Source organism: Megascapheus bottae, chromosome 12 (assembly GCF_031878675.1).
Source record: "Megascapheus bottae isolate mThoBot1 chromosome 12, mThoBot2.hap1, whole genome shotgun sequence".
NCBI lineage: Eukaryota > Metazoa > Chordata > Mammalia > Rodentia > Geomyidae > Megascapheus > Megascapheus bottae.
The window spans coordinates 16155838-16168109 of record NC_143520.1 but is presented as its reverse complement, the minus strand read 5'-3'; the positions used below and the strand labels follow the sequence as shown (position 1 = coordinate 16168109).

The window sequence follows — 12272 nt, the reverse complement described above, 5'->3', positions numbered from 1 at the left end:
AGAAAGCCTACAGAGTGGGAGAAGATCTTCACCAACCAAACAACGGACAAAGGCCTCATATCTAAAATATATCAACAACTCAAAAAATTGAATCACTCCAAAACTAACCTCCAAAGTAACAACCATCCCATTAAAAAATGGGCCAAAGACTGAAAGAGAGTCTTCTCTGAAGAAGAAACAAAAATGGCCTATAGACACATGAAGAAATGCTCAACATCTCTGGTCATAAAAGAAATGCAAATCAAAACAACTCTAAGATTCCACCTCACTCCAGCTAGAATGGCCAGGATCAGGAAAACGAATGACAACAGATGCTGGAGGGGATGTGGCCAGGAGGGATCACTACTATACTGTTGGTGGGAGTGCAAACTCGTCCAACCACTATGGAAAGCAGTGTGGCAGTGCCTCAAAAGGCTAAACATAGAACTCCCCTATGACCCAGCAATTCCACTACTTGGCATTTACCCAACCATCCAGAAACAAGGACATACTAAACCCACTAGCACAACAATGTTCATTGCAGCACTATTCACCATAGCAAAGATATGGAACCAACCTAGATGTCCCTCAGTTGGTGAGTGGATCAACAAGTTGTGGTATTTGTACACAATGGAATTCTATGCTGCTGTCAGAAAGAATGACATCGCCCCATTTGTTAGGAAATGGAAAGACTTAGAAAAAATCATATTAAGTGAAGTAAGCCAGACTCAAAGGAACTTAGGCTCAATGGTTTCCCTCATTTGTCATAATCAGTAGAAACCTTGGGCTCTACTAGCAGAGATTTGCAATAGAGCAAAATCTTGATACATAAGGACATATAATGTGAAGCCAATTAAAAGGACCTCCAGGATAGTGAAACAAAAGCCATATAATGAATGATTGTTGTTTAATGTACTATGTTGTCTCTCATCTCCTTTGCTGTCCCTTGTTATCTCATATTGGTATAGTATCTCACTTTGTTATCTAATATATTGAATTTATTTGTATTTGGATATTTGAAATTTGATAGGGAAGGGGGGAAAACCAAGACAGGTGGGGGGTGTGGCCGGGGAGGGAAATGGGTACCAAGACATGTGAAAGGGTATCAATGTATGTGAATTAACGCACCTTCTCTCTGGCAAATATCATGTAACCCTTTTACTAATTACAATAAAAAATAAAAAAAAGAAAAGAAAAGAAAACAGAACACACACACACACACACACACACACACACAAAGAAAAGAAAAGAAAAGAAAAAAGGTGGGGGTAGACTCCTCACTGTTCTGAGTTCTTACCCAAGAGATACTAGGGTTGAGAACCCGGAGTTTTAAAAGCAGGTGACTGTATCAATATGGATATCGTTTTTATTCAAACTGTACCCAGAGCTGTCACTGTGTTTCTAGGAACGACCACAGTGACAGCAGGAATGCGGGAAAAGAGAGAAGAAAAAAAGGAAAAAAAGGAATAATCATAACATTAGAAAAAAGGTGTAGGTTAAATGGCAAAGAGAAAAATAACATTTTAACATGCAAATGGAATGGGACAAAAAATAAAAAAAGGGTATTCTTCAGTTTTTTGGTTTTTTTTTTTTTTGGTGGGGGGAGAGGTTAGGAAACTTGTGTCTCCACTAAATTTGGGATCTAAGCACTTCTCTTGTGATTCGGCTTTGCGGTTTTCCGGATGAGATTGCTTGTTTGGTAAAACAAAGTTGAGAGATCCGCAGGCGGCTTTGTTTACCAGGTCTGTGGGCGGCGCAGGGGGATGCATTTCAGCAGCGCTGAGCCGGATTTCTGGCTAAGGGATCTCTGGGAAATCCTTTGCCCTATAGGTTGGTGGCGCTGTCAGCAACACCTCTCAGGCTCCAATTGCTTTGGCCTGGGTCATTGCCAGCAGTCAAGATGGTGCTGCTCTCATCTTGTAGGGGAAGGGCTCCCTCCCAATGCCGTTCCTGGAGCAGAAGTAGAAAGTTCTCCAAGGAGAAGGTACTCACAAATTGCTGGATTCTCCAGTTCCGTGAAACTGGCAGGTCTGTGCACGGCCGGGTGTCGGCTCTGGGCTCGCGCAGGCTCTGTGTGGCTCTGTCTGCAGCTGGAGGGTCTGCGCTGCTGTGGAGCGCTTTCTCTGCTCTGATTCAGAAGAGCCTTTGTCTCCCTGGCTGCTCCGCGGCGGAGCTCCACGCTCTCTTTTTGCGCTGGTATTCTTCCTTTTTTCCCTTTTTTTTCTTTCTGCCTGAGTCTCTGTGGTCCTAAAACTTAGTTAGGATCAATTTCTGTTAGAGGATTGTATCCTGCACTGCCAGTACATGAATCTTGGCAGGAGCTCAGTATGTCTCACCTTGAACTGCCACCATCTTCCGCCCCAGCTCCCATGCTTGCTTCTTTTGTTGTTCTACTCCCCATCTAAGTAACAGAACTCCAACTGTTTTTAAATGTTTTTTGTAGATCACACCTACAATTCTGTCAGTTTCTTCTTCATTCCATGGATGAAGGTTCTGGAGCTCAGGAGTGTGTGGCTCAGGGCAGACCAGTGATAGTGAAGCATGGCACTGCTTACTTCAGGACAAGCAGATGATCCAGTGGGAGCAAGCGAGAGTCAGTGGAAGATTTTTCTGAATCTTCTTTCCCAATAGACTTTAATCTGGGTGGTTGATAGGCTGAGTTTCCAGTAAGATCTTACCTAGTGTGATACAATAACAAACACTACAAAAGCTATTGCTACAACAGTAAGCTTATATGTTTTATTTTTTTATTTTTATTTTTTGCCAGTCCTGGGCTTGGGCTAAGGGCTTGAGCACTGTCCTTGGACTTTCTGAAGGCTAGCACTCTACCACTTGAGCCTCAGCACCACTTTGGCCTTTTGCTATGTATGTGGGGTACCGAGGAATTGAACCCGGGTCTTTGTGAATGCTAGGCAAGCACTCTACCACTAGGCCAAACTCCTGACCCCATCTTATATGTTTTAAATGAAAGTTGATCTCCTAAATCATCCTATGCTTAAAGTTAGCCCTAAACTACAAGCTACAATGCAATAAATTATTTCTCTCCGTAGTCAATAAACTTACAAATTCCTTTCTCTTCTTTGTCTCTTTGATTCAATAAGTTTGAAAATTCTTCTTTTTCCATAATCAAAAGATATCTGCTATAGTAAGATATGAATAGGTATATGTATATGTATTCTTTTTTTACTATAATTTGACCTTATTTCAAAAAGTAGATTTGCTAAATGTACACGTGTGCAGGTTGAGTACTTAGATCTGCTTCTGATTATAACCACTGCCACTGCCACTGCCTAGCTTTTGTTTGGGGCTTAAATTGCAGGAGTGTTTCTTTTCGTGACTGAATAAATATCAAAGATTTATGATGTCAGACTTTCAGTTTGAATTCTGATTATACTATTTTAGGGTATCTCTTTTTTTAGTTTTCAAGTACAGACCATGAAAGCATTTACTCAATAGAGATATGGAGAGGAAGAAATGGGATAGCTCATGCGGACATCTTAGCTCCAAGCTAGCACTGGTAAGCTTGCAACTATGTTATCAGTTAGTATACTGGCCTTCAGGAATTTCATCAGTTGGTTTGTTTTTTCTAGATGTTTTCAGTGACCTAAGTCAGAAACAAAAGAGGATAATATATCATTAGGTTAATTTCTCCTAGGGAAAAATTATCTTTGGTGACATAAAAGCCATCTGTGGAGTTAATAAAGAAATCTTTTGGGTTTAAGATTCTCTAATATTAAATCTAATGTTAAATACAACTATCTGTAATACCTTTGTTCATATATATATGCTGTTTTATTTGATTTTTTTTTTTTTACTTTTAACCCTCCCTTTCTTTTTACTTTAACTTCATTTATGTTGATTGAATGGCTTTCTGGCTTAGAACATAAAATGTGAACAGTAGCATTAGTGGTTAGTAAAATTAATAGCTGAAATCAGCAACGTCATAATGTTACAGTCTAAGATTGCTGAAAGCCTTGGACTGTTTCTGGTGTGTCTGTGAATACAGGAGAGGTGGTTTTCTTTACAGTTCCTCTGCCCTCTAGTGGCAGTTACAATGATGTCACTTTGTAGTCCGAGACAGGAAATGCCAGTCCCTACTTCAGTTACCAGAATCCTTTCACAGGAAGTTAGGTGTGGTCTTTGAAGGAGAATTAAAGAAAAAAAGAGAAAAAGAAAAAGAAAAAGATTGTTTTAAAGCATGATGGAATTTTAGCTACAGTCTTCTTGGTACCAGCTTATCAGTTCCAAACTGAGTGTAAAAGATTCTTCAGGGGTAATGTTTTAATATTCTATTTTGCTTGTCTCTGTGATGCTTCTCTACCTTTTCAGTAGAATCCTTGGGGAAATCTGCAGGGGAACCACTTTCATTTTGAAGCTGTAGCTGCATGTTTTAGCATGTCTCTTCTATTAGAGCTTCCAGGCATGACAGTTTCCTCCCTTGAGTGTCAAAGACCACCTTCTTGCTTGTCCTTGTTGCTAGGCATAAAGACCTTTAGGGATGGTAAGGAAAATAAGGTATGTTTTTGGAGGTATTGTCATAGTGAAAGAACAGTCTAAAAGCTAGTGTCTGAAAGGTTCTGGTCAACTTCAAAACATTCTCTTGGAAACTATATAACAACTATTTTATTATATAGCTTCTGTTTTATCTGCTATATACTATAGAAATGAATACTAGCATATTTTACACTTAAACTACTTCCTATATATTTCGGAGGCAATTTTCATTTCTATAGGATGGGAGGTTGAAATGGTTTTTTTTTTTCAAATGAAAGAATAAAATTTTTGTATAGATAACATTCAGAAGTCGGTTTTGGTTGCATTGTTTGCAAATCTCTGATTCAGAGATTATGTTTGAAAATGTTGCTGTATCCTCACCAGTAACCTACTTTAATAAAATGTGTATGATTCAAGTACCAGCAAAACTTGATTTATGTTATCACAGTGATCCATTATAAAAATGGTGGTTTAAAAGACAAACTATTTTACACTTAATAATTTTTAAAATCAAAATTCTGCAATAAGATTCAAGCTATTCTGCTAGATTTTTCTAAAAATGAGACCTATTTTTTAAAATGGGATATCTCTTTGAAATTTCCTCATATATGGCAAATTTGTTAATTTAAGAAGAAATTACACTAGCTAGCAGCAGGTTGTAACATCAGGGGGTCCAAGCTACAGAGCTTTGATGTGAGTGACTTCCTGCCTGGTTTGGCAAGATCTGGGTCTCTTCCTGTGTAGTTCCTAAGCAGTTCCAAGCACAATTCAGCATCTCTTCCTCTTTCCTATTCCCTGCTTTCAAGCTGCACCTACCTGTATTTCCACAGCCTGGCATTTCAGGGATTTCCTAAGCTCTTTCCCTGGTGTAATGATTTTGAATAAACTTCTAAAGGTGATAAAATGGGCCAAAGGGATCTGGAAAAACAATGGAGAGATGGGTAACATTCTTGCACAGCTCTGGTTGTGAAATTTGTGTGATTTTTTTGCATCTCTTGTTTTGAGTCGGATATATTTTCAGAAAGAATGCTGAAAAAGATGGCTGCCAAAATATTCACATAAATAAAGCAGTAAGCATAAAGTAGTATCCTCTAGTTCCAAGCTTTGAATTGGGTATTTTTCTCCCAAGTAGCACAATCACTTGAAACATTTTGGAAATGGAAAATTAGATTACCTCATAGACACCTACTGAATGTGAAACACAGCTCTCTGTGCAAGCAAATGAATGCATGTATGAGAGTCCCTGGATGATAAGAACTGTTTCCTTTATAAAGTGCTTTAGCTATCTTGATTCATATGCTTCATGTCAGTGTTCTGTGTCAGAATTGCCATCGTAATCTCTTCTGCTAATGGTCATTCCTTTTATATTCTCCCCCCCCAACCCCCATCTGTAGCACTTTCTTATGCGAGGAGCTAAACAGTGACTAAAGGAGCAGGATGAAAAGATGGCACAATCAGTGCTGGTACCGCCAGGACCTGACAGCTTCCGCTTCTTCACCAGGGAATCTCTTGCTGCTATTGAACAACGCATTGCAGAAGAGAAAGCTAAGAGACCTAAGCAGGAACGTAAGGATGAAGATGATGAAAATGGCCCAAAGCCAAATAGTGACTTGGAAGCAGGAAAATCGCTTCCATTTATTTATGGAGACATTCCTCCAGAGATGGTGTCAGAGCCCCTGGAGGACCTGGACCCATTCTATATCAATAAGAAAGTGAGTTCTTTGCCAAATTCCCTTTATTTCCTCTATTTTCTCCGGGCTGGTCCCAAAGATGATGGTGAAGAACAGTGAGCCTTCTCTTGTCTGTGGAAATATCAGCAGGATGTGGGTGGGCCTGACCATATAATGACCCATGAACCCAGACATCTTTTGGGAAGCACGCATTTGAACTGGTTTTCTTGACACAAGCAGAGAACTGAAGAGGCATTCCACAGAGGAAAACTGAGGAAGGGCAAAGACCTATCACTTCTAAATATTATTTATAGCTAAAATTGGGTGTGTATCGATCTGATGCTCTTTCAGTATAGTGAGGTAGAAAGTAGAAATGAGAGGGCTGTGTGTGTGTGTGTGTGTGTGTGTGTGTGTGTGTGTCCCAGTGTTAGAGTGTTAGTCTAGCATGCATGAACCCGTGGGTTTGATTCCTCAGTATCACATACACAGAAAAAGCCAAAAGTGGTGCCGTGGCTCAAGTGGTGGAGCACTAGCCTTGAGAAAGCTCAAGGAGAATGCCCAAGCCCTGAGGTCAAACCCCATGACTGGCCAAAAAGTAAAAAACAAAAACAACAAAACAGTGGAAATGGGAGAATACTTTTCAGTGTTTTCAGTCTATGAAAATATTTTTCAGTATTTGCATTTTCAAAAGTACCTGACTCTCTTTTATTATCTCTCCATCTTTGCAAGTCACTTTGATCTTTAGCATATTTGATCATGCCCCCCCATATTATAGACTTTCTCCTTATCATGGCTCTCTATAGACAAAATAATAGCAGAGAATGTATGTGGGGAAAATATTATGTTAAAGCAAAACACACACTTGAAAAACATTGTAGTTCTTAGGAGAAAAATATATAATTCCAATAATGATGAAAACTTCAGCTGTGTTCTTATGGGAATTACAGGTGTAGTTGTGAAACACTTACATTAAAGCTTGATAAGGATTCAAATGCTATTGACCAGAGATCTTTCTTTATGTTTTCCTAAAATCCTCATGTTATTAATTCAATTTAGAAGAGCTTCAGGGCTCACAGAAAAAAATGCATTATAGCCCTGTACTATGTCAATAATTAGTGGATTACTGTATTATTTTAAAGAGCAATATTTTAAAATATATTCTTACCATTATATTTAGATAAGATTAATACACATTCTAAATTACCTTTTATATGCTGTTTTCTTTTTCAGACATTTATAGTATTGAATAAAGGAAAAGCAATCTCGCGATTCAGTGCCACCTCTGCCCTGTACATTTTAACTCCCTTCAATCCTATTAGAAAATTAGCTATTAAGATTTTGGTACATTCATATCCTTTTTATTGAGTTGTTTTCAAAATATGTGTTATTGGCCTATGCTATTTGCTCTTTTTTTTCTCTTAATCAACAGTTAGCATGTTGCAAAATGGGATTATGGGTAAGTAAAACACTTTCTCATCTTCTGTGTAATTCTTCTTTTCAACTCATGACTTCTGTTTTCTCTTATTTCTTTCTGAAGGTCTTGCTATATCCAAGAGTTCATTAATTTTAACTGTATTACTAGGTTCTCCATCTGTGTGCTAAAATTTTACAGTGTTACATAATAGAGAAATTTCCATGTACTAATTTTTCTTACTGCTTTTATATTTGAACTATAGATAGATAGACAGCTATTTCAATATACTACATATATGCATAATCTTTACATCATTTTGTGTCTTTTGGTCTAAATTGTATTACTTTCTCCTTTTTTGTCAGCACTTGAAAACTTCGAGTGCATACACATTTATAAATATCCGTATTTGCACGCTGAAATGTCTTACTTCTTAGAAATGAGACTTGGTTGCACACTGGTATGAGATTAACATTTTATGTACTTCTTGACAGCATGGTTGGGAATGAAATGTTTATTGGCCCAGGTTTGTAGTCTGGCTGAGAGTCAGCCATGGAAAACCACAGAATCAAAGAAGAGTGGGTCTGTCGTGAGCACAGAGATTTACAGTAGTCTTGTGATGATTTGTGATACTCATCATTGACCAGAAATAGGAAAGAGAAATTGAAATTTAACACAGTGTTAGAGAGGACATTTATTTTTCTTTCTTCTTTAGAAGAAGCCATAAAGTGGTATTCCATGACATGGTTATCTCAGGGCCTGGTTTTATGACTTATGACATAGAGTCTCATCACCACTACAAGAAATTAGTATTCACAAAGCTTAGGACTTCAGATGAGGAAATTTAGTAGAAAATTCAAGACTTTGCTTTTGAATGTGCTGTGTTTCAGTCACCTGTTAGATATTTAGTGGAGGAGTTGAGGAGTTATGTGGGTATGTGAGTCGAAAATTCAAGTCAAAGTTGGAATGCAGATTTAACTATGGAAGATGTCATTATGTGATATTATTTAAAGTCAAGACACTAGATTATGCTGCAAAAGACCTGAGATACTCCAAATTATGCAACTAATGCTGAACTACCTATCATTCATATTTACATAATTTGCATATTTTTGAACAAGTTCTCATTCTATCCCAGCTAGACTGGACCTTTTGATCCTCCTGCCTCAACCTATTGGGTACAGTAATTAAAGGGGTTTACCACAATGACCAACTTTCTAAGGCTACCAGCAGTGGAGCTAGAGGTTCAGCTGAAAGTCTCAGATTCTAGGCATGTTATCTCTTGCATTTTTCAACCAACAGCAAGGAACTGATTTTTTTAAATTTTTAGATACAAAGTACTCAGGCCATTAACAACACATATGTTTTTCTCTATATATTTAAAAGAGTCTTTATTTCATTGATATGGGCATTTGTATTCAGGGCCTGTGTGTGCTTGGCTCGATCACGTCTGGAACTTTAACACTTGAGTTACATCACTAACTAAACTGGCTTTTGCTAGTCAATTGAAGATGAAGTCTCAAGCTTTTTCTTCCTCAACTGGCTTGTAAATTCAGTCTGCCAGATTTCAGCCTCCTGAGTAGCTAGGATTAGCTACAACTAGCTTGGCTTCAAAAGTTCTTCTAAGCAGTTCCAACTTACTTAACTAATCTCATATTCATGTGATAATTCCTTACATCATAATTTTTCATGCAAAGAACTGTGCAAATTTGTACTAATTTGAAGAAAAGTAAATGATGCAATGGTTTCATTTTCTTTCACTTCCAGCTCTCAAAAGTTACAACCCAGGATGAGAATTAGTGTGGCTTATTGGCAGAGTGCTTACCTATAATGTATGAAGCTGTCGTTCAATTCCTCAGTACCACATAAACGGAAAAAACAAAAAGTGTTACTGTAGTTCAAGTAGTAAAGCACTAGCCTTGAGCACAGAAAGGCTCGAGGACAGAGCCTAGGCACTGAGTACAAGCCCCAGAACTGGAAAAAAAGTTACAACTTAGTTATATAATGACAAATACAAATTTGCCAATATTAAACATCTGAAGACAACATTTTACTTATGACAATCACTCAGTATTCATCCTAGATCAGAATTATATACTGATGTGTAGAAAGATATCTGTCCTTCTTGGGTAAGTTTCCCATTTTTATTTTAGAAAATCTCTATTATAACACTATTTTCGGCCTATAGCATACATGTAAACATATTTGCACTGATTTTTTATACACATAATGAGTTTAAAATTTCTCTGCAGCTCCTCTGGATAGTACGTAACATTACTAAGGGTCTTTTAAACAAATTACATATGCTTTCTTATTCTTTTTTAGGCCAGCCCTGGGCTTGAGCTCAGGGCCTGAGCACTGTCCTCAGGTTTTTCAAAGCTAGTGGTCTACCATTTGAGCCAGAATACCATTTACGGCTGTTTCTATGAATGTGGTACCAAGGAATCAAACTTGGGTCTTTATTTATGCTAGGCAAGCATTCTACCACTAGGCCAAACTCCCAGCCCCTGCTTTCTTATTCTTAATGATGATCTGGAAATAGCTTACATTTCATCTCTAATAAATTATTAGTGGCATAAAAGTAACTGATAGTTATTATCTTAGTGGATAATGATCTTATCAATGAGATTTAAGTGTTAGCTCTATCTTCTAGCTCTGAATAAGTAAATGGGCAAGGTGCCAAGGGGTGGTAGCTCACACTGGTAATGCTAGCTGCTCAGGAGTCTGAGATCTGAGGATCATGGTTCAAAGCCAGCACAATGGTTCATGCCTGTAATTCTAGCTACTCAGGAGGCTGAGATCTGAGGATCACAGTTCAAAGCCCGTGTGGGCAATTTAAAGTCTGTGAGACTCTTATCTCCAATTAACCACCAGAAATTCAGAAGTGGCATTGTGACTCAAAGGGTAGGGCAGTAGCCTTGAGCTGAGAAGCTCAGGGACTAGGCCAAAGCCCAGGGGTAGGGAAGTAGCATTGAGCTGAAGAGCTCAGGGACAATGCCCAAGCCTAGAGTTCAAGTCCCATGACTGAAAGAAAAAAGGAAAAAGGACCTTTGAGAATCATGCAAGTTGTTGAAACCTATGTGGTTGTTCAGAGTATATCGACCCCAAGTTGGTGTCCTTGAAGCTTAAGCTGTCCCACTCGTAGTCACCCCAGAGCTCCAAGTCACAGGCTGCGCAAGCACATTCATTATCAACTTGATAAAGGATTTCCTCGCCACACACACAGAGAAAATGTTTTAGATCTGAGAGCATGAGTCAACAGGAGAATCCAAGTTTTTAATACCTAGTATAAATAAAGTAAGAGATTAAAAGACATTTTCTCTGATGCTTTATAGAGTCGGTCTCATTCTACTTTATTTTATATAAGCCTACTTCATAAGGAAGTATCATCCTAGTTGATATTGCTCTTTTGAAAACTGTACTAGAATTTAATAATTTGGCATATATAGTTGGACAATAACATAAGCTGTAGGTGTTTTGCTACTAGATGTAGTCCTTTGAAGTTCTGTTTTGTTTTGTTTTTTTGCCATGTGTTGAATCAGCAAAATAAATTTTTGTTGATGGTGGTGAGTCTTCAACTCAGGGCCTGGGCACAGTCTCTGAGCTCTTCTGCAAGGATAGTGTAAGCCTCAGAACAGCTTCTGGTTTCCTCGTGGTTAATTAGAGATAGGATTACCACAAACTTTCCCGTCCAGGCTGTCTTTCAACCATGATCCTCAGATCTCAGCCTCTTGAGTAGCTAGAAGTACACATGTGAGCCACCATTACCCGGCTTAAAATTCATATTTTTTGTGCCTGAATATTTTTCTGTTTGGCTGAATATACTATTTCAGTCACTGAGAAAAACTTAGAACTTTGACATGTATATGATTGATAAGCTATTCAATGATTAATAAATTTAATAGATTCTGAAACTTTCTATTTATGATATCTGTACATTAAAATTAATTTCATATTTTAATTAAATATAAACATGCTTAAACCTAGTTACCTATTTTATATTTAAAAAACTATTTGTACTTATGTTTAAGTGTCAAAAAATTTTAATTACTTTATTGTTGCTTTAGAGGTGAGCTACAACAGGTTTGCCTTTATGTACTTCAGATAACAAGTATATTTCTTTCCTTTTGCTTAGTATCATCTGTTTCTACATTCTCTTCTATTCCCTCTCTCACATCTCTTCTCATGAGTTGCTTGGTTCACTTTAATCAATGTACAGTGCAGCACTTCTAGATTGATGTCACTCCTTTCCAAATTTTTACCTACCCTCTCCCACCCCATCCCTTCCCTCACTTTACTTATTTTTAAGTTATAGATTGAATTTTTTCTATTTAGCAACTTTTTATATTTTAAAAGTCATATAATAGTCTAATTAATGAAATATGTAGAACTGACTTAATGATAACTTATGAGTATTGCTTTATCAATTGTAGCAAATATAGCTACAATTAGTTCAACATATTTATAATTAGATAGTGGAAGTAGGCAAGTGGCATATATGATGTCTGCTATTTTGCTCTATTTCTGTCAACCTAAAATTTCTCTAAAGATGTACTATATAATTTTTTCCATTTATTTTTATTGTAATTAATAGAAGGTGCATTACTTCACATACATTGATACCCTTTCTCATGTCTTGGTCCCCATTTCCCTCCCCCCACCTCCACCTCTCATCTTGTTTTCCTCCCTTCCCTATCCAATTTCAAATAACCAAATAC

The 12272-nt window shown here is 37.6% G+C and overlaps 1 protein-coding gene across 2 annotated transcripts in view; it reads left to right on the top strand.

Moving 5' to 3' along the window:
• The window catches only part of Scn2a (sodium voltage-gated channel alpha subunit 2), a 141531-nt gene that overhangs the window by 44063 nt on the left and 85196 nt on the right, over window positions 1–12272 (top strand). Inside the window, exons 1-3 of one of the 2 annotated variants that reach the window (XM_090342719.1) lie at window positions 4095–4252; window positions 5868–6185; window positions 7374–7492. In XM_090342719.1, the coding sequence (XP_090198845.1) occupies window positions 5919–6185; window positions 7374–7492 (386 nt within the window). In that variant the 5' untranslated portion in view covers window positions 4095–4252; window positions 5868–5918. Of the gene's footprint in view, window positions 1–4094; window positions 4253–5867; window positions 6186–7373; window positions 7493–12272 lie in introns of those variants that run through there. The other variant, XM_090342720.1, reaches the window with a different exon arrangement.